This window comes from Ahaetulla prasina, chromosome 7 (assembly GCF_028640845.1).
Source record: "Ahaetulla prasina isolate Xishuangbanna chromosome 7, ASM2864084v1, whole genome shotgun sequence".
Lineage (NCBI taxonomy): Eukaryota > Metazoa > Chordata > Lepidosauria > Squamata > Colubridae > Ahaetulla > Ahaetulla prasina.
In genome coordinates, this window is record NC_080545.1 from 38244380 (window position 1) to 38266672 (window position 22293).

General features: G+C 40.9%; 1 protein-coding gene across 2 annotated transcripts in view; it reads left to right on the top strand.

The window, feature by feature from the left end:
* The window catches only part of CNTN1 (contactin 1), a 423340-nt gene that overhangs the window by 309551 nt on the left and 91496 nt on the right, over nucleotides 1-22293 (top strand). For both annotated transcript variants that reach the window (XM_058191827.1, XM_058191828.1), the window contains exons 17-18: nucleotides 3129-3287; nucleotides 11013-11162. In XM_058191827.1, coding sequence (XP_058047810.1) covers nucleotides 3129-3287; nucleotides 11013-11162 — 309 coding nt within the window. The remainder of the gene's footprint in view (nucleotides 1-3128; nucleotides 3288-11012; nucleotides 11163-22293) is intronic.

Consider the following 22293-nt stretch of genomic DNA (forward strand, 5'->3'; position numbering starts at 1 on the left):
AAAATAATAGTGTAAGCCGCCCTGTCTTCGGAGAAGGGCGGGATATAAATGCATTTTTTTTAAAAAAAGGTAAAATGTTATATGATTACACTGGGATTAACAGTGGCAAAAAAAATGGATGGGGGAATATTTTCCAAAAAAGAATCAATCAAAGGGAAGAGAAGGAAATAGGAAAAAATTAGATAAAACTTGGGGCGTATCATGCAAGTAATAGACTCAAAAGTTAGAGAAAGGATTCAGAAGAAAAGATGCATAAATATAAAAAAAAGAAGAAGAAGAAGAAGACAAGAATGAGATGAAGGGAGAAAATCACTAAGAAGTGGAATTTTGGAGAGACCAAGAGAAAATGGTTAAAAGGGGAAGAATAGTGGAAAAGAGAAAGGGAAATAAGATATATATTAGTAGATCTAAGGGAACTATATTAATATTAGTAATTGTGAATGTGAAAAGTAAATATGATGATGCATATTGTATATTGTAAAATAAACAGCAGATGAAATATGATGTGGCAATTTGGTTCAACTGTGAAAATAACTGAAACTAAGATAAAATTGAAATGTAAAAATGTGATGGAGATTTTGACATAATACGTTGTAAATGATGAAATAATTAATTGATGCTATAATAAGAAATCAGGAATTGAGGGAGATAGTGATATTGCTTATTATGTACTTAAAAGAGATTAAGATAAAATGTGAAAGGTTAATTAAGTTAAAGGGTTTCAAGATAAAAATTGAATAAGATGAAGTATATTGTTTATAGCCAAAAAATGTGATGGAGATTTCAAAAAATATATTTTATAAATGGAGAAATAAGATAATTAATTGAAGTAATGCCAAGAAATTAGGATTTGAAGGGCAGATGGTGATATTGTTTATACATTATGTATTAAGAAGAGATTAAAATAAGATAAAAAAGTAGGGGAAAACAATACCCTGGCAGAAATTGAAATATGCAAATTGTATTTGGAAAAAACAAAAAAGAAGATTGAAATAGATTATAAAAATCAATATATAATTGTTTTATAAGTTGTACAAGATGTGACCCAATCAATACTCTGTTCATAAAATATGAACAGTTCATAAAGTATGTAAAAGAAATATTTAATAAAACTTGTTCAAAAAAAAAGGATAGAGGCTGATTTGAAAGTGGATTTACAGAAGATAGGCTACAAGAATGACATGGAAAAAGATGTTGCACTGGATATTTAAAAGAAAGCAACTGATGTCTTAACATTTGAAGGGATATACAAACAGTAACATAACATAACATAACATAACACAATAACAGAGTTGGAAGGGACCTTGGAGGTCTTCTAGTCCAACCCCCTGCCGAGGCAGGAAACCCTATACCATTTCAGACAAATGGCTATCCAACATTTTCTTAAAAATTTCCAGTGTTGGTGCATTCACAACTTTTTCAGGCAAGTTGTTCCACTTATTGATTGTTCTAACTGTCAGGAAATTTCTCCTTAATTCTAAGTTGCTTCTCTCCTTGATTAGTTTCCACCCATTGCTTCTTGTTCTACCCTCAGGTGCTTTGGAGAATAGTTTGACTCCCTCTTCTTTGTGGCAACCCCTGAGATATTGGAACACTGCTATCATGTCTCCCCTAGTCCTTCTTTTCATTAAACTAGACATACCAAGTTCCTGCAAACGTTCTTCATATCTTTTAGCCTCCAGTCCCCTAATCATCTTTGTTGCTCTTCTCTGCACTCTTTCTAGAGTCTCAATATCTTTTTTACATCGTGGCGACCAAAACTGAATGCAGTATTCCAAGTGTGGCCTTACCAAGGCATTATAAAGTGGTATTAACACTTCACGTGATCTTGATTAAATATATTTTAAATATATTTTATAAGTAGCTGAATTATATCAGACACTATGTGAACAGGCTGATACTAGTGGACGGCGCACATACCCGCCGCTCAGACTGAGGCGAGGGGGACAGAACACCTCCATTGGTATGAGCGGCGGGTATGCACACCCTCCACTTGTGCCAATGGAGCTTTGAGTGCAAGAGGAGGGCGCTTGCATTCATGCATGAAGCCCCACTCGCAAGAGCACAGGGCACTTGCACTCGCACATGAAGTCTCCACTCGCACAAGCAAAGAGTGCTTGAGAGGAGGGTGCTTGAACTTGCATGCGAAGCTCAACTCAGATGAGTGGGCGCTTGTGCTCGTGCATGTGTGATGACCCGGGGTGTGACACAAAGGCAACACAGCCAGAGAACTGATATGACTCCCTTTATTATCACCAATTGTGCCCCCAATGTCCCTTTCAACTCTCTGCCCTGGAGAGAGCTCTTCCACCAACCTGTAACAGTCTTTGGCTGACAATACTTCAGTCCTAAATGTAGTAAACAGAAAACTTTCAACAAAAAATCCAACAAGGCAAGACAAGGTAATTAATCCGGCAGGGCAAGCAAAATAGGGAATTCCAGAAGTGAAGTAACATGGCAGTAAATCAAACCAGTTGAGAGGATGCCAGGAACTCAGATAAACACCAGATGAACTCAGCATTTGTTTCCGACAATCGCCCCTCCCATTTGCCTTTATTTTTAAACTCCATCAGTAGCGGTGCCTTGTAAAGAGGATCGGGTCCTTTTCCTCCCTCATAAGCCACGCAACCTACTCTCTTCTCCATTCCTCCCTGCGCTGTCTAGGATGAGGAGAGTGTGTGCCTTGGTCTTCATCTTAACCCCCTCTCCCTTGTTCTACCTCTCCCCTGCTCTGCCCAGCCTCATTTTGCACTTCCCCAGTTTCTTCCACAGCCAACACTCTCTCACTCTCTGTCAGCTGTTCCTCTTTCCCTTTGGATTCAGACTCCAACAGGGGCATGACAGTATGAGATTTGTATGAGACAAAACTATGGTGTTACTTTATAAAATAACCTTTCCAATTTAGTATTCCCTAATATTGTTCAAGGGCCAACATTTCATTTGGCCATGTTACCTGATAATTTTAGATTTTAATATGTGAAAATAGTAGATTACAGAAAGTTGTAATGAAATAATTTAAGTCAGTTAAGTATGATGATACAGTTTAAAACATTGGTTCACTTTTTGACAAGATTATGTCATAATATTTCATGTTTTATTTTTCCATGAATCCATAAAATATTTTTCAGGTCCCCCAGGACCCCCTGGTGGACTCAAAGTAGAAGACATTAAAAATACATCTGTAATTCTTACATGGAGCCGTGGGATAGAAAATCATAGTCCTATATCAAATTACACTATTCAGTCAAGGACTTTTCTGTCCGAGTATTGGAAAGACATGAAAACAGGTAAGAATCTTATAAAAAAATATTAGCTTGGAGCCTAAATAATAAAGTATCATTCTTGATATAGTTTCATTTACTAGACACTAACTAGCAGAACACTGATTTAATTATTCCTGATAATGTGATACAAGCTAGAAACAACAACAAAATGAATGAGTTTATATCGATAGTGTGAGAAGAAATATCTATCTGGTTCAATTCCAAGTTGGGAGAAAGGCACTGGAGACAAAATGGAGGCTGATTGGAAAGAGGGCTCATTTATGGATGAAGCAGAACCACCAAGCATGTGTGATTATGGGCAACTGACTACATGAAGTTGAGAGTGAGGGGTTTTTATACCTTCTCTTGGGCTTTGCACTTGAGCTTCCTGTTCCTGTGCAAGAACATGTATTTTATTGGCTGTTGTCAGACTCCCATGAGCCCATGTTATAGCTGCCTCTATAGGTTGTCTGAGCTAGGTTTGGTTGACGTTTCTGAGAGTGATGCAATGTCCTTAGGAGATTGTACAATATAGTGAGCTCTGTGTCTTAGTGGGTTAATCGTATTATGTCCTGAAGAGTCATATCTTAATCCCTTCATCCTGGAAGGGAAGGTCTTTTGTTTTGTAGATAGGCTGGTCCAGTCTTTCTTAATGGGCACAAAATATCTGCTGGGGGCAAGGTTCTGGGGCTCTGAGTTTCTGTCTCCCTTAAGATTTTTTATTTCTCTTTTAGGGGAAATATTTAAATTCTCAAAATATTTCATTCTTCTAGGAGGGGGATAGCTTCCCACAATAGTACTTGCCTTTTTGGCAAACCTGTAGGCTCAACAAACATCTAATGCACTTCAAAGCTCAAAGTGTAGAAATTGATTCAGAAATAGAGTTGGTTAAAGAGTGTATGGTAAAATGGGCACAAAATTTTCAACAACCTATAATGTTAGAAACATGGGAAAAAATTTGGGTGGGGAATGTTAAATTTACGCAAGCACAAAATTTAAGAGAAAAAATTTATAAAATGTTTTATAGATGGCATTTAGATCCGAAAAAACTGTCATATATGTATCCAAATGTGAAAGCAAAATGTTGGAGATGTGATTGTGAGGATGCTACTTATTATCATATATGGTGGACTTGCAAAAAAGTTAAAGCTTTTGGAATTAAAATATGGTGGATTATGCAGAACATTTTGAAAAAGAAGATCAAGTTTGTTCCACAGTTTTTTTTATTAGGAATAATTCCAGATTGCACTGTTATAGAGACAAAACTGATTTTGAATTTAATAACTGCTGCAAGACTATTGATTGCACAATATTGGAAGAAAGAAGACTTACCTACAATTGGAGAATGAATTAGTAAAGTATCAAATTTAGCAGAAATGGCAAAAATTTCTGCCTACTTGAAAGACTATACACAAGAAAAATATATTTTGGAATGGAGAAAGTGGATCGATTATATTCAAAATAAGTATCAGATTAAAAAATACCAATTAGTTTTTGAGTGAAGTTAGGAATTGCTATGTTTTAGAGTTTAAGAAAAAAGGGAATTGATAGTGTGATGGTGTGAAATGGAATATGTTTTATGTTATATTTTAGATTATGTTTGTTAGTTACTATACCCTGTATTTTGTTCTGGGAAGTCTCGGGGGGGGGGGAGGGGAAATGGGGGGGGCGAAAGGGGAAGATTATAAATTGATTGATTGCCATTGTACAGGAATAATGGTAGAATTAAATAAGTTGGAATGGTGTAAAGTCCGGGCTGCTCGGTAACCACTCCGGAAGGGAAAGGGTAAGGAAAGGGTAAGGAAAGAATAGAATAGAATAGAATAGAATAGAATAGAATAGAATAGAATAGAATAGAATAGAATAGAATAGAATAGAATAGAATAGAATAGAATAGAATTTTTTATTGGCCAAGTGTGATTGGACACACAAGGAATTTGTCTTGGTGCATATGCTCTCAGTGTACATAAAAGAAAAGATACGTTCATCAAGGTACAACATTTACAACACAAATGATGGTCAATATATCAATATAAATCATAAGGATTGCCAGCAACAAGTTACAGTCATACAGTCATAAGTGGAAAGAGATTGGTGATGGGAACGATGAGAAGATTAATAGTAGTGCAGATTTAGTAAATAGTTTGACAGTGTTGAGGGAATTAATTGTTTAGCAGAATGATGGCCTTCAGGAAAAAACTGTTCTTGTGTCTAGTTGTTCTGGTGTGCAGTGCTCTATAGCGTCGTTTTGAGGGTAGGAGTTGAAACAGTTTATGTCCTTGATGTGAGGGATCTGTAAATATTTTCACGGCCCTGTTCTTGATTCGTGCAGTATACAGGTCCTCAATGGAAGGCAGGTTGGTAGTAATTATTTTTTCTGCAGTTCTAATTATCCTCTGAAGTCTGTGTCTTTCTTGTTGGGTTGCAGAACCGAACCAGACAGCTATAGAGGTGCAAATGACAGACTCAATAATTCCTCTATAGAACTGAATCAGCAGCTCCTTGGGCAGTTTGAGCTTACTGAGTTGGCACAGAAAGAACATTCTTTGTTGTCCTTTTTTGATGATGTTTTTGATGTTAGCTGTCCATTTTAGATCTTGCGATATGATAGAACCTAGAAATTTAAAGGTTTCTACTGTTGATACTGTGTTGTCTAGTATTGTGAGAGGTGGAAGTATGGAAGGGTTTCTCCTAAAGTCTACCACCATTTCTACGGTTTTGAGCGTGTTCAGTTCCAGATTGTTTTGGTTGCACCACAAGGCTAGTCGTTCGACCTCTCGTCTATATGCGGATTCGTCATTGTCTCAAATGAGACCAATCACTGTTGTGTCATCTGCGAACTTCAGTAGTTCAACAGATGAATCGTTGGAGATTCAGTCATTGGTATACAGAGAGAAGAGAAGTGGGGAGAGCACACAGCCTTGTGGGGGGGGCTGTGCTAATTGTACAGGTATTTGATGTGATCTTGCTTAGATTCACCTGCTGCTTCCTGTTTGTTAGAAAGCTTGTGATCCACTTAAAAGTCTTTTCCGGTACCTGTAGCTGGTTTAGCTTAGTTAGAAGAGTGTCTGGAATGATGGTATTGAATGCTGAACTAAAGTCTACAAAGAGGACCCTTGCATAGGTCTTTGGAGACTCAAGATGTTGTAGGATGTAGTGCAGAGCCATATTAACAGCATCATCTGTTGATCTATTTGCTCGGTATGCAAATTGCAAGGGGTCTAACAGTGGATCCGTGATGGTTTTCAAGTAGGAAAGTACTAGCCTTTCAAAGGTTTTCATGACTACAGATGTTAAAGCAACTGGTCAGTAGTCATTCAGATCCTTGATGGTGGGCTTCTTCGGCACTGGGATGATGGTAGAGCGTTTGAAGCAAGAAGGAACATAGCACATCTCTAGTGATTTATTGAAGATATGGGTGAACATGGGGGCCAATTGGTCAGCACAAACTTTTAAGCAAGAAGGAGTTATCTTGTCTGGGCCTGGAGCTTTTCCTGGCTTTTGTCTGTGAAATAGATCCTGCACTTCCTTTTCTGTGATCACTAGGGGTTGTGAACCCAATGAAATGGGGTCAGTTGTAGGAGGCTTGGCTGTTGTTGGTGTGTCTGAGATGGGGGTTGTGGAGATAGTAAAACAGTAAAACTCATTCAGGTCATCTGCCAGTTGTTGATTACCTTCAGCCTGGGAAGGAGGTTTGCCATAGCCGGTGATATTTTTAAGAGTTTTCCACATGTTTGCTGGTTCAAACAGCAGTAAAGAAGGAAGAAAGTAGGTAGGCAGGTAGGTAGGTAGGAAAGAAGGGAGGGGGAAGAAAGGATAGGAGGAAGGGAAGATAGAGGGTTAGAAAGGATGGAAGTGAGAAGTGGGAAGGAGGAGGGGAAGGAGGAAAGTGAGGAGGAGGATGGTGGGGAAAGTAGAAGAAGGATGAGAAGGGTAGAAAGGATTAAGGAAGGGAGTGGTGACCGAGCAGGCCCGATTGAGCATGATTTGAGTATAGGATCGATTGTTGGATAAGTGATTGTACTGTACACTGGTCAAATTGTGGGAAATATTATGGAAAATAAAAAACTTTTTAATATATATAAAAAAGCCCAAAGTGTAGCAGGTTTTCATATGATTTTCTCAAGCTCAAGTGTCATAAAACATTTCATTTCTGCAAGAGCAGCAAAATAATTTTCTAAATTAGCAATCATTTTGCTAAATTGTACATCTGAAGACAAAATTGCTGTATTTGCATAGCACATTTGCCTAGCTAAAAGCATAGCTTAGCATGTTGAATGTACCTGGCCATTTTTCTAGCATGCATTAGCAAGATGTGTTGAGTGAAGGGCAGTTTGTTTATTTGTGCGTAATATGTTACAAGAATATAGCAAGTAATGTATATTCACAATCAACTTGTTCCAAGCAAAGGTCTTCCAGCTATCCAACTTAGTAATAGATGTGTGTAATGGGTTCACACTTCTGCTGCTTTGTCTCATTAACTTGTTCTATTGTTATACTGTATGAATGTAAGATATCTCCCTCAATTTATAAAATTAGCATTGGTTAAAATACATCAACATTAGCTACCATAGCCTAGACAAAGTAGAATATAAATTGAGAAAGTAAGATAAACATGAAAAATGGAAAGTAAAGTAAAGAACAGATGGACTAGTGTGATACTCTGCACTAACCATCATTATACAGATTTTAAAATATTGTAATGTAATATATTTGCATATGCCCTATATATTCCTTAATGCCTATGCCTGTTACTGGCAAGACTGTATGTATCTAAGGTAACCAATAGAGTACTTTTCTATATTTTATGATGTATGTAGCATGGGTATATCTCCTTACAGTTAAATTAGAAGAACCAGCTTATTATTTGCTCTACTGCATCTTAACCATTGTGCTTAAATTGTTGCTCTATGTGTCATAATTCATACAGCAGGGGTTTCAAACTGGCGGCCCATGGGCTGGATGCATCTTGCACAGGCCACACCCACCCCAGCTGTATGAATGGGAAAACGTCATGAAATGTTATGTGACAGCAACTTAACGCTGCGAGTTTAACACCCGTGTCATACAGCATTACTCCCTAGTATTTGTTATTGTTGTTGTTGAATGCACAATTTGGATTTGTGTGAGTCCATATTCTACAGATGACATCTCTCTTATGAAACAGTGTTAACCACAATGGTATCCTTCTCAGCTATTTATTTATATAAGTCTTAGGAACCACATAGTTTTGAGATCATGGTTGGAGGAATAATTTCCAGGATTATCAACATGAAGATTATCATTATCATTAAACTAAACCTGTGTAAATCACACACAGGTCTAATTGACACTACAGTCTAATGATTGAGAGAAACTAAAAATACTGAATCATATTTTTTTGGGGGGAGAGTCAGCTTTGTATAGATGACAGAGAACATCTAAGCCAGTGTTTCTCAGCCTTAGCAACTTAAAGATGTGTATATTACAACTTCCGGAATTCTCCGGCCAACATGCTAGGAGTTCAGCTCGACACAATTTAAAGTTGCCAAGATTGAGAAACACTGATTTAGGCAGTGTGAAAATTTTCTCAAAGAAGGATGAAATGAGCTAAAGATCCTACTAGATCAGAGGTATCAAACTCAAGGCCTACGGAGCTAGCCCTTGAGACAGTGAAGGACCAGCCCCTGCCACCTCAATCCTGGCCCAGGCCAGCCAGGCACTAATCCATAACTTGATGGCAGCCATCCAGGCCAGAACACAATCAGCCTTAAATCCGCAGGCTGTCCTGGAGCCAGCAAGAAAGCACCTCGCTGCCTCAGCACCGCCACGTTAGCGCTCACCACCTCCTGTGCATACACCCAAGGGGCAAGGCTGAGGCTGCGGTGTTGGCTCCTAGCTGGCTTCAGAGCTGTCCTGTAGATCTAATGCTCATAGTGCTCCAGGCCGACATCCAGTTATAGATCAGCGCTGCACCCACCACCTGTGCCTCCATGGCCTGCTCACTGGCCTGCTCACTGGCCTGGCTTTGCAGCCTGGCTTTGCAGCCTGTGCAGCTTCCCTTTCACCCCACCCCACATGGGAAAGCCACAGCTGCAGTAAGCACAGCCACCGGCAGTGCTGCCAATGTCTCCCTGTCCCCTTGTCCCTTCCTGAGTGCAGAGGAAGGAATGAGATGGAATGAGAAGGAGGGAGGCAGGGAAGGAAGGGGGGAGGGAGGGAGGGAGGGAAGGAAGGAAGGAAGGAAGGAAGGAAGGAAGGAAGGAAGGAAGGAAGGAGAAAGAAAACAAGTTTTTTTTTGTGGGGAGTCAGCAAAAGAAGCATTTCTTGACTGGGAAGCAAGCAAAAGCAGAAAGGGAAAGTAAACTTCAGACTTTGCAAACCAAGTACAGTTTCTGCTGCTCGTGGGAAAGGAAGGAAGGAAGAAAAAGGGGAGCCAAAAGCTAAATTCCTGAGCTGACATCACTCCAGCTGGCAGTTGATCTCTCCCACTCTGGCTTCTCTGCTCGATTGCTTGCCTTCTTTAGTTCCAAACCTTGCCTCCTTTAGTTCAGAGGCAGCCATGTTGGGGGGGGGGGGAGAGGCGGGGGTGTTTCTCCCTGAGTTTTTTTTAGTCACAAGATTTTTCTTCCTCTTTTTCCTTGCTTTGCAGCATGGCTCTCCAGCTTTAGGAGTGTCATTTCTGGGCTGGGTGCTTTTTCCTTCAGAAAAAAAGGCAGTGGGAGTGAAGGAGGCAGTGACTCAGGCTTGTAAGGGTCCCTTCTCTGATTTTGGATTTATCTTGTCTGTGTGGCTTTTTTGTCCCCCTCTAGTGTAAGAGCAATATCAAAGAAAATGCTTGTAATATCCAAACAATATTATTTTTATTTCTATTTGCAGGGCTGCTTTTCAAAAAACAACTTTGTTATATCAGTAAGCACAAATAGCAATAGCACTTAGACTTATATACTGCTTCACAGTGCTTCACAGTTCTCTCTAAGCAGTTTTACAGAATCAGCATATTGCCCCCAACAATCTGGGTCATCATTTTACCGACCTTGAAAGAATGGAAGGCTGAGTCAACCTTGAGCGATTCAGAACCAAATTCCTGGAGTGAGCAGTGAATTAGCCTTCAGTACTGTATTCTAACCACTATGCCAAATAGTACTAAATATTATCTTAGAACTGGTTATACTTGGGCAATGGTTCTTGTGTAATATTCATTACATCAATCAAACTGATTGCCAATGCGTTTGACTCATATTTCAAGTAATTGTTTTACTCATTAAATACTATAATATTTTTTTTAAAAAATCAGTCCATTATTATACCGTGGAGTATTTCCTAAAGGATGTGCAACTAAGAATGCAGGTATCTCTTGATATTCACACTGTTCAGAATTTTGCACTTCTTTCCAAAAGGTGCATAGCAATGTACAAAAATAATACCTACATTAGTGAAAAATGTATAAACACATATATGGAATGAAGCTTTTAAAAATGTGGCTTTTAAGAAAAAGGAAAGTTATTTTCAAATAAATGTGTTTTTTACATATTTTGTTTTTAAAAATTACAACCTGCTGAAAAAATGAACAAAAACAATTCAAAATGGGTAAAACGAAAAACAGAAAAATCATCCTAGCAGATTTCTCCATCCATATTTCTGTATTCATTCAAGAAATTAAACTGGATTATTCAGCAATTAAAAGAACTTGAGCAAGCCAATATTAGATATTAGGATATGATTTTTGTTGCAGTGCTGTTTTTAATTATTGTTTCTGTTTGTATTTAGATCCTTCCATTGTTGATGGAAATGCGGAATCAGCAAAAGTTATTGATTTAATTCCATGGATGGAATACGAATTTCGTATAATGGCCACTAATATTTTAGGGACAGGAGATCCTAGTATACCATCACAGAAAATTAGAACAGAAGGATCTCGTACGTACAAAAAACGTTGCATTTGATTTAATTATTGTTTTGAGGTTCAGAATGATTGTTTGATAACTTCAGTGAATTACTACTTATGCAAAGTTGAACACATTTTCTATACATTCAAGCATTTGTGTTTCTGACATTTTTCTATACTGGAATCACTTTAAATAACTTTACTGGAAGATATAAAGCCAAACACATTCTGAAACAGATCTATAGGTAATCCTTGATTACAACTGTTCATTTAGTGACTATTCAATGTTACAACAATACTCAGAAAAGTGACTTATGACCATTTATCATACAACCATTCCTGTGATCACCTTTTGCAATCTTCTGACAAACAAAATCAATGGGGAAGCCAGATTCATTTATCAGTAATGTCAATAAGTGAACAATTGCAGTGATTCACTTAACAACTGCAGTAAGAAAGGTTGTAAAAAGGAGCAAAGCTCACTTAACAACTATCTCACTTAGCAACAGAAATGTTGGGCTCAATTTTCATAAGTAAAGGACTACCTGTATTTGATTTTTAATACATATAGAGCTCTCTTAAAGCACATTATATCTTCCTTTGCAACTTTGAGCCTTTTGAAATGTCCTAGGGTGGGATTGCTCAGAACTGGACTATTCTGACTATTCTACACAAAGAAATGCATCCATTAATAGGATTGTTTTAAATTTCCCTTAACTACTGTATTTTTTGGAGTATAAAAATACTCCAAAAGGGGTAAGAGGGTGAAAATCTGGGTGCATCTTATACTCCGAATGTAGCCCCGCCCAGCTTCTCAAACAGAGGTTTTAGAGGCTGAAAAAAGCATTAGAAATGAAGCTTCAGAAAAGAAGCCCCCAAACAGAGCTTCAGAAAAGAAGCCTTCAAACAGAGCTTCAGAAAAGAAGCCCCCAAACAGAGCTTCAGAAAAGAAGCCCCCAAAAAGAGCTTCAGAGGCTTTTTTTCTGAAGCTGTTTTGGAGGCTTTTAGAGGCAGAAAAAAAAGAAAAAGAAAAAGAAAAAGCAAGGCACAGAGTTCACAAACAAAGAACCTGTTGCTAAAATTCACTTCTGGGAACAGCTGATTGGGGGTATTCCGGAAGGCTGATCCACCTGCCAATCAGCTTTTTTCTTATTTTCCTTCCCAAAAACTAAGGTGCGTCTTATACTCCAAAACATATGGTAAATATGAAAACTTTCAGACAGTATGTTATACTGAACTTAATAGAGTGCATCATTTTTACATTTTAAAAAACAAATATATCTTAGCTTTCCACCAGTTCCACTGGAATTCAAGTCAACATTACATTCCTACAATTGCTATTTCAAAGGAAGTTTTATATTGTAACAAAAGGAATTGTACATTAAAAGGTAAAGGTAAAGATTCCCCTGGCACATACGTACTAGTCGTTGCTGACTCTAGGGGGTGGTGCTCATCTCTGTTTCAAAGCCGAAGAGCCAGCGCTGTCCAAAGACGTCTCCGTGATCATGTGGCTGGCATGACTAGACACCAAAGGTGCACGGAACGCTGTTACCGTCCCACCCTATTTTTTCTACTTGCATTTTTACATGCTTTTGAAACTGCTAGATTTGCAGAAGCTGGGACAAGTAACGGGAGCTCACCCCGTTAACGGCAGCACTAGGGATTTGAACTGCTGAGCTGCCGACCTTTCGATCGACAAGCTAAATGTCCTAGCCCCTTAGCCACCGCGTCTATATTGCAACAAAAGGAGTTGTACATTACCAATTCAAAATTTTTAGAATGTGATATATTACTGGTGGTCCTCAATTTACAACTGTAATTGAGCCTTGAATTACGGTTACAAGTTGTTATGGTCATAAGTTGGAAATCACATAAACAATCTGATTGTTGACATTGTTTTGGTAGTTATTAAGTGAATTCTGCAGGCATTAAGCAAATATTGTGGTTAAGCAAATACCATGGGCATTTTTCACTGGAAACCAGAAGTAAATGACAGAAATCATTAAAAAATGTCACAAATTATGGTCATTAGGCCATGGGACATGCAAACAACCATAAAGGTAAATCAGTTGCCAAGCACCCAAAATCCAATCAGATGCCCACAGGGGTGTGCAACAATTGTAATTTCAAAAATGGATTATAAATAGATTTTGGGGAGTCCAGCAAAATAATTATTAGGAGATCATTTGAAAGCTGAGGACTATCTGTATGATGAGCACTTGTTATGTTTTGCCCACCAACCAAATATCATAACAGAGGGTAAAGATTTTTGTTCTCAGGTGCAGAAATTTCAGACCCAGTTGATGGACAATATTAAACATACCTCTTTCTTTAGCCAGACAGGAAGATAAATTTGCTTTAAAGTGTTGGCATTTACTTTTGCTTGATTGGAAAGGATAAGATTTGTATCTTTTCTCCTGGAATGTAAACCAAAACCCACAACAAAGGTAGAAAAAATACAATGAAAAGCTGATGAGCAATTTAAAAATGATTATGAAAAGTAATGAAGTCATTGTATACATTGTATACTCCACGGATATTCCTGGGGTTTTGTCGTAATTGAACAATTTACCACATGCTCAAAATAGATTTAATTAATTTTGAATATCCTGACATAAATGTTTGTTTGTTTGTTTGTTTGTTTGTTTGTTTATTTTGTCACAACAGTATATATAAGCATAAGCATGAAAGTAACTATATAATATATAATCATATATATATATAAGCATAAGCATGCAATAACTATATTAATTGGATATAATGAAAGAAAACAATAGGACAGGAACGGTAGGCACGTTTGTGCTCTTATGCACGCCCCTTACGGACCTCTTAGGAATGGGGTGAGGTCAATAGTAGACAATTTTTGGTTAAAGCTTTGGGGATTTTAAGAAGAGACCACAGAGTCAGGTAGTGTGTTCCAAGCATTAACAACTCTGTTACAGAAGTCATATTTTCTACAATCAAGATTGAAGCGGTTAACATTAAGTTTAAATCTATTGTTTGCTCTTGTATTGTTGTGATTGAAGCTGAAGTAGTCTTTAACAGGAAGGACATTGCAATAGATGATTCTATGAGTTAAATACAGGTCCTGTCGAAGGCGGCGGAATTCTAAGTTTTCTAAACCCAAGATTTCAAGTCTGGTGGCATAAGGTATTTTGTTGTATTCAGAGGAGTGGAGAACTCTTCTTGTAAAATATTTCTGGACATGTTCAATTGTATTGATGTCTGAAATGTGGTATAGGTTCCAACAGGTGAGCTGTATTCAAGAATATTTGCCATGCTTGTAATCTTGATCCTGTCAACTCCTTTGGTTTTCCATAGCTCTTTTCTCTCTCTTGGAGCTATTGTATTTCTAGTATAGCACTTTCCAAAATGATTGGTCTGCTGTTGGCTGCTGTTTTATCTTCCTTTTGTTCCTTCTGGGTTTTTGGATTGAATAAATATATTCTCTGGAATTAATTTTATATGAACTAATATTGTTTTGTTAGTTTACCACTTCAGTCAAAGCACTGTGAGGGATCCTTGGTGCGCTCTGAGCTTGCTTGTTTTCTTGCAGATGTTTCATTACCCAAACTAGGTAACATCATCAGTGCTAATAAGGAGTGCAGTTTGCTGTCATTTTATATTCTAGTGACTTATCTGTCAGTGTTGGTGGGGGTAGGCGTAGAGATTCTTTGATTGGGCTGTTTGCTGTTGGCTTCTCTGGCAGTTTCTTGATTGGGGTATTGTCTGCCAAAAAACTGTACGAAACTGCCAAAGTCTTAACTTTTCCATAGCTTTCCTCCCCAGGAGAAAGTGTCTTTTAATTTCTTGGCTGTAATCCCCATGTGCGGTGATCTTGGAGCCCAGGAAAATAAAAATCTGTCACTACCTCCATTTCTTCCCCGTCCAGGGGTGGGATTCAGCCAGTTTGGACCGGTTCAGGCAAACCGGTAGCTCTGATGATCAGCTGAGAGCAAACCGGTTCACTCCAACTAACAGCTAGGCCCACCCGCCCCTGCGCTATACCAACCTATATTTCCTTTGTTTGAAGCCCAGCTGATGGGCGTGGAAGAGCAGATTGCCACACCTCAGCTGTTTTACTCACTGGGGCTGCAGTAGAAGGTAAGTTTTAGAGCTGTTTTCAAATGCATTGTGTGCGCGCGGAGCACGTTTGGCACGCGTGCACTCAGTGAACCAGTTGTTACACCAATTGAATCCCACCACTATCCCCATCTATTTGCCAGGAATTGAGAGGGCTGGGAGCCATGATCTTAGTTTTCTTAATGTTGAGTTTCAAGCCAACTTTTGCACTCTCCTCTTTCACACGCATCAGAAGGCTCTTTAGTTCGTCTTCGCTTTCTGCCATTTGAATGGTATCATCTACATATCTGAAGTTGTTGATATTTCTCCCGGCAATCTTAATTCCAACTTGTGATTCATCTAGCCCTGCCTTTCTCATGATGTGCTCTGCATATAAGTTAAATAGGCAGGATGACAGTATACAGCCTTGCCGAACTCCTTTCTCAATTTTGAACCAATCAGTGCTTCCGTGTCCATTCTTACTGTTGCTTCTTGACCCGCATATAGGTTTCTCAAGAGACAAATAAGATTGTCTGGTATTCCCATCTCTTTAAGAACTTGCCACAATTTGTTGAGATCCACACAATCAAAGGCTTTGGCATAGTTAATGAAGCAAAAGTAGATGTTTTTCTGGAACTCCCTAGCTTTCTCCATGATCCAGCATATGTTGACAATTTGATCTCTAGTTCCTCTGCCTCTTTGAAATCTTGCCTGTACTTCTGATAGTTCTCGATCCACATACTGCTGGAGCCCAGCTTGTAGTATTTTAAGCATAACCTTACTAGCATGTGAAATGACTGCAATGGTGCAGTAGTTTGAGCATTCTTTGGCATTGCCCTTCTTTGAAATTGGAATGTAAACTGACTTTTCCACTCCTGTGGCACTGTTGAGTTTTCCAAATTTGTGGCATATTGAGTGTAGCACTTTTACTGCATCGTCTTTTAAGATTTTGAATAGCTCAGCTCAAATACTATCTCCTCCAGTAGCTTTGTTGTTGCTCAGACTTCCTAAGGCCCATTTGACTTTGCATTCCAGGATGTCTGGCATGAGGTCAGTGGCCACCCTATTGTGGTTATCAGGGACATTAAGCTCCTTCTTCTATAGTTCTTCTGTGTAATTTTGCTACCTCTTCTTAATCTCTTCTGCCTCTGTTAGATCCCAGCCATTTTGGTCCTGCCCATCTTTGCATGAAACATTCCCTCCATATCTCCAATTTTCTTGAAGAGATCTCTGGTCCTCCCTGTTCTGTTGTTTTCTTCTATTTCTTTGCACTGTTCATTTAAAAAGGCATTCTCTCTTTTTTTTGCCAATTTTTTTAAATTTTTTTTTACAAGCATAATGAAAAAGAATCATTGTGAACAAATTATTGGTCATGTACATCTTTAAACATATCAAGTTTCACCTAAGTTATAATCTAATACAATGTATTTTCCTTCTTCTTCTTTAAATTCAATTATTTATTTGCACACAATCTGATTATAGAAGTAAATCGAATTCAACCCATTCAGGAAAATCATTTAAGAAGGCTTTCTTATCTCTTCTAACTATTCTCTGAAATTCTGCATTTTAATTGGGTGTATCTTTCTCTTTCTCTTTTTGTACTCCAAGACCAAACTTGCCTGTTATTCTGGTTATCTTTTGACTTCCTACTTTAGCATTCCAATCCCCTATGATAAGTACATCATTTTTTGATGTTAATTCTAGAAGGTGTTGTAGGTCTTCATAGAACCGGTCAACTTCATCCTCTTCAGCACCACTGGTTGTGGCATAAACTTGGACTGTTGTGATGTTGAATGGTTTGCCTTGGATTCGAACTGAGGTCATTCTTTCATTTTGGAGATTGAATAGAATAGAATAGAATAGAATAGAATAGAATAGAATAGAATAGAATAGAATAGAATAGAATAGAATTTATTGGCCAAGTATGGATATAAGGAATTTGTTTTGGTGCATATGCTCTCAGTGTACATAAAATAAAAAGAAAAAAAATACTTTCATCAAAGGTACAACATTTACAATACAAATGATGGTCATAGGTTGCAATTTAACCCTTAATGATAGGGTTAGGGTTAACGATGAGAAGATTAATAGTAGTGTAGATTTAGTAAATAGTTTGGCAGTGTTGAGGGAATTATTTATTTAGCAGAGTGATGGCCTTCAGGAAAAAACTGTTCTTGTGTCTAGTTGTTCTGGTGTGCAATGCTCTATAGTGTCATTTTGATGGTAGGAGTTGAAACAGTTTATGTCCAGATGTGAGGGATCTGTAAATATTTTCACGGCCCTCTTCTTGATTCGTGCAGTATACAGGTCCTCAATGGAAGGCAAGTTGGTAGCAATTATTTTTTCTGCAATTCTAATTATCCTCTGAAGTCTGTGTCTTTCTTGTTGAGTTGCAGAACCAAACCAGACAGTTATAGAGGTGCAAATGACAGACTCAATAATTCCTCTGTAGAACTGGATCAATAGCTCCTTGGGCAGTTTGAGCTTTCTGAGTTGGCGCAGAAAAAACAGTCTTTGTTGTCCTTTTTTGATGATGTTTTTGATGTTAGCTGTCCATTTTAGATCTTGCGATATGATAGAACCTAGAAATTTGAAGGTTTCTACTGTTGATACTGCGTTGTCAAGTATTGTGAGAGGTGGAAGTATGGAAGGGTTTCTCCTAAAGTCTACCACCATTTCTACGGTTTTGAGCGTGTTCAATTCCAGATTGTTTTGGTTGCACCACAAGGCTAGTCGTTCGACCTCTCGTCTATATGCGGATTCATCATTGAGACCAATCACTGTTGTGTCATCTGCGAACTTCAGTAGTTCAACAGATGGATCGTTGGAGATGCAATCATTGGTATACAGAGAGAAGAGAAGTGGGGAGAGCACACAGCCTTAGGGTGATTGTATCCCAGTACTGCCCAGTACTGCTTTTCCTACTCTTTTATTGACTATGAAGTCTACTCTAAGGGATTCTTGCCCACAGTAGTATACCTGATGGTCATCTGAATTAAATTCACCCATTCCTGTCTATTTTAGTTCACTGATTCTTATGATGTCAATGTTCAGTCTTGTCATCTCTTGTTTGACCACATCCAGCTTGCCTTGATTCATGGATCTTATATTCCAGGTTCCTATGGAGAATAGATCTTTACAGCATCGGACTTTCCTTTCACCACCAGATACATCCATAGATGAGCGTCCTTTAGGCTTTGGCCCCGTCACTTCACTGTTTCTGGTGCTACTAGTACTAGCCCTCTGCTCTTCCCCAGTAGCATATTGGATACCTTCCGACCTGAGGGGCTCATCTTCCAGCGTCATATCTTTTTGCCTTTTGGTACTGTCCATGGGGTTTTCATGGCAAAAATACTGGAGTGGGTTGCAATTTCCTTCTCCAGAACTATAGCCTATCATTATTGGCAATCAACATATTAAATAAATAAATCATTTTCAGGAAAACAGAACCAATTCCTTGGTGTACAATCCCTTATAGCAGCGTTGGCAAACCTTTTCAGCACTGAATGCCAAAACGGGAGCATGCACATGTGGGAGAGCAGAGGAAACTGGAAAAGCAGCTCCCCGGCATGCACATGTGGGAGCACTGGAAACCAGAAGAGCAGTTCCCTGGTGTGCACATGGGTACCAGGGAACTGCTCTTCCGGTTTCTGGTGTTCCCACGCATGCGAATATCAGCTGGCTGGCATGCATGCGTGTGCCAGAACCTGGAAGGGCAATGGGCGATGGCTGGCATGCCTGGAGAGATGGCTCTGTGTGTCACTTCCAGCATGCATGCCATAGGTTCACCATCATGGCCTTATAGCTGATGACTGCTTCTTTCCTAGAGTTGGGGTTATAGCATAGCATTTCAATGCTACTAAAACTTTCGGACTTTTTTCATCTTGAAGCAGTGGGGAAAATCAATCCATGTATATTTTTCTCTAAATCCTGTATGGAGAAATTTTTTTCTGCAAGATTAGATTTTTTAAGCAGTTCTATGAGACTTTAGCCTTGGCAATATTTATTTGTGCAGCATGTATAAGCAGAAAGATAGATTATAAATATAATGATAGTAACAGTTCCATCTCCTCTACGCTGATCCATTTGCTTGAATATACATATACATATACATACAGTCTGTATACATATATATACATACAGTCTGTAGGGCTCTGGGGATCACAAGTGGGAAGTTAGGAGGGCTTACACATTAGTTGTTGTGACCCAGGTTCCCGGACTCGGACTCCTGGAGGATGATGATTCAGAAAGTGAGGAGGAACTGGTAAGGCCTACTTCCCCTGGGCCCTCTCCTTCCCTGGCACCCACCCAGGAGGAGGGGCTAGTAAGGCCTGATTCCCCCGGGCCTTCTTCTGATTTGGCAACGCCCCAAGAACAATCTTGGCTTGATGCAAGGCTGCGCAGACGTGACCGGCACACGCAGCAGAGGAGGTGTTGGGACAAAGTCAAAGAATGATGAGTCACAGGGGCTATAAAGCAGGAGGCGGAACTTCCTGGCTTTTTGTCTTGGACAAAGCAGTGAATTTGCACGGGCAAATTGTTTCAATGGAGGAAAGAATATATTCTTAAGTAACTCTGGCCTTATCTATAATTTCCTAGTTATCTCCAGAGACTTGGCAGGTGCGTGAGTATACGTGGCCAAACATCTTTGTGCCAGAGGAATCCAGCCTAATCCAGCCATTTATGTAAATAAATTTGAAAAGGAGGCCTTTGACTGACTCTTTGTTGGGAGTATTGGGAGAGGGAAACAGAACATTTTTGTCCAAGACCCCGACTAAACCATCTTCCACCAAAGATGGACCAGCAGCAGGTACAGCAGCAGCTACAAGCGGCTAATCAACAGCTACAGCAGCAAGTGGCTCACTTGGCAGGCCAACTTGCTGCCGGGAATGCGCCTGCAGCGCCCCCGCCCCCCGTCCTCCCACTCCTCCTCCTAGTTGCAAGTGCCCGATAATCGTGCTGGATAAGTTTTCTGGGCAGCCTGAGATGTTCCCGACCTTCTTGGGACAGTGGCAGCTCTACATGGCTATGCGGCCAGAGGATTTCCCAGACGACCGGGCTAAGGTGGCCTTCGTGATTAACCTTCTTTCTGGCTCGGCTGCCTGATGGGCCACGCCCCTCTTGCTCCAGACCTCGCCTGACAGCCCAGGAGCGGAACCGGAGGCGCCAAGGGAGATTGTGCCTGTACTGTGGGGAGCCCAGCCACTTCGTCGCTTCTTGCCCCAGAAAGTGAAGTGGGGCACGCACACCGGTCCCCGAATCACAGCGTGACCAATCGGGAAACAGAGCAGGCCCAACCTCAGGGAAACCCTAGGTCGGACACGTACTAAGCCCCCACTGGACATTGCGGAAGTAGACTCTGGGCCCCCTCGGCATCTGATTCTGGACACACAGGTATGATTGGGGAACCAGTTGGACGGGCTCCAGGCGCATGCGCTGGTGGACTCAGGGACCACAACAAACTTTATGGACCAGGCCTTTGTGACCCAGTTTGCGGTCCCCGTGGTTCCGGTGGACCCTCCGATGCGGGTAGAGACAATTGATGGACGAGAACTGGTGTCCGGCCCCATTAAATTCGCCACCCAGCCTTTGCGCCTGGCTATTGGGGACCATGAGGAGGCGATCCGGCAGACCTTCATTTTCCCCTCTCTCGGCTCCGGTCCTCTTCGTGAAGAAGACGACAGGGGACTTGCGCCTGTGCTGCGATTACCGCCGGCTAAACACCATTACGGTGCGGAATCGCTACCCCCTGCCGCTCATCCCGAAGCTGCTGGAGAGGTTGCGGGAGGCCACGATCTTCACCAAGCTCGATCTCTGGGGGGGCCTACAACCTGGTGCGGATGCGAGAGGGAGACGAATGGAAGACGGCATTCGGCACCCGATACGGACACTACGAATACACTGTCATGCCGTTCGGGTTGACCAATGCCCTCACCGTCTTCCAGCACTTCATGAACAACGTGTTCCGAGACATGTTGGATCGGTTCATCGGGATCTACCTGAATGACATCCTGATTTACTCCCGGTCCAGGGAAAGCCACCTTCGACACGTCGGTCTGGTTCTGCAACGCTTGCGGGAGCAACAACTCAATGCGAAGCTGGGAGAAATGCGTCTTCTTCCAGACTTCCATAGAATTCCTCGGGCATATCATCTCACCCGAGGGCATAGCCATGGACCCACACAAAGTAGAAGCTTTGTGTAGCTGGGAAGCCCCTCGTTGGGTGAAGGATGTTCAGCGCCTGCTGGGCTTCGCCAACTACTACCGGACCTTCAACCCGGGCTTCGTCACACTGACAGCTCCACTTACCCAGCTCCTCAGGAAGAAGGTCGCGTTCCGGTGGGGTCCCCCGCAGCAAGAAGCATTCACAGCCCTCAAGAAAGCCTTCGTCACGGAACCCGTCCTGAGGCATCCCGACCCGCTCCAGCCTTTTGTGGTGGAGACGGATGCATCCAATGTGGCTCTTGGATCAGTGCTGCTACAGGCTCCGACGAACGGCGGCACACTTTTTCCCTGCACTTACTACTCCCGGAAACTCAATCCTTCCGAGCGCAACTACACCATCTGGGAAAAAGAGTTGCTGGCTATCAAGGCTGCATTCAAGGCTTGGCAACACCATCTGGAGGGGGCCCGACATCAGGTGGAGGTCCGAACGGACCATCGGAATCTCGAGCACCTCACCACCACTGGTTCAACTTCAGCTCGGAAATTGAACCAGCGGCAGAACATGTGGTCGTTGTTTTTTGCCCGGTTCAACTTCCGCGTGACCTACATTCTCAGCGGTCACACCCGGAGGGCGGACGCCCTGTCCCGCAAGCCGGAGTACCTCTGCGCCAAGGACCCCCTTCCTCCATGGCCGCAGCACGGAAACCAGTGGACTTGCGGGCCCAGGTGCAAGAGAAGCAGCGCCAGGACGCCTGGTCGCAGCAAAGGAGAGCGGAGGTGGGCCCCGCGTCTCCTTGGACCTTGGAGGAAGACTTACTCAAGTTTCGGGGGCGATTATACATGCCCACAGGACCACTCCAAGCCCTTGTCATTGCCCAGTGCCACGACAACCCTGCAGCAGGACATTTTGGGTTCTTCAAGACCCTCCACCTGGTGA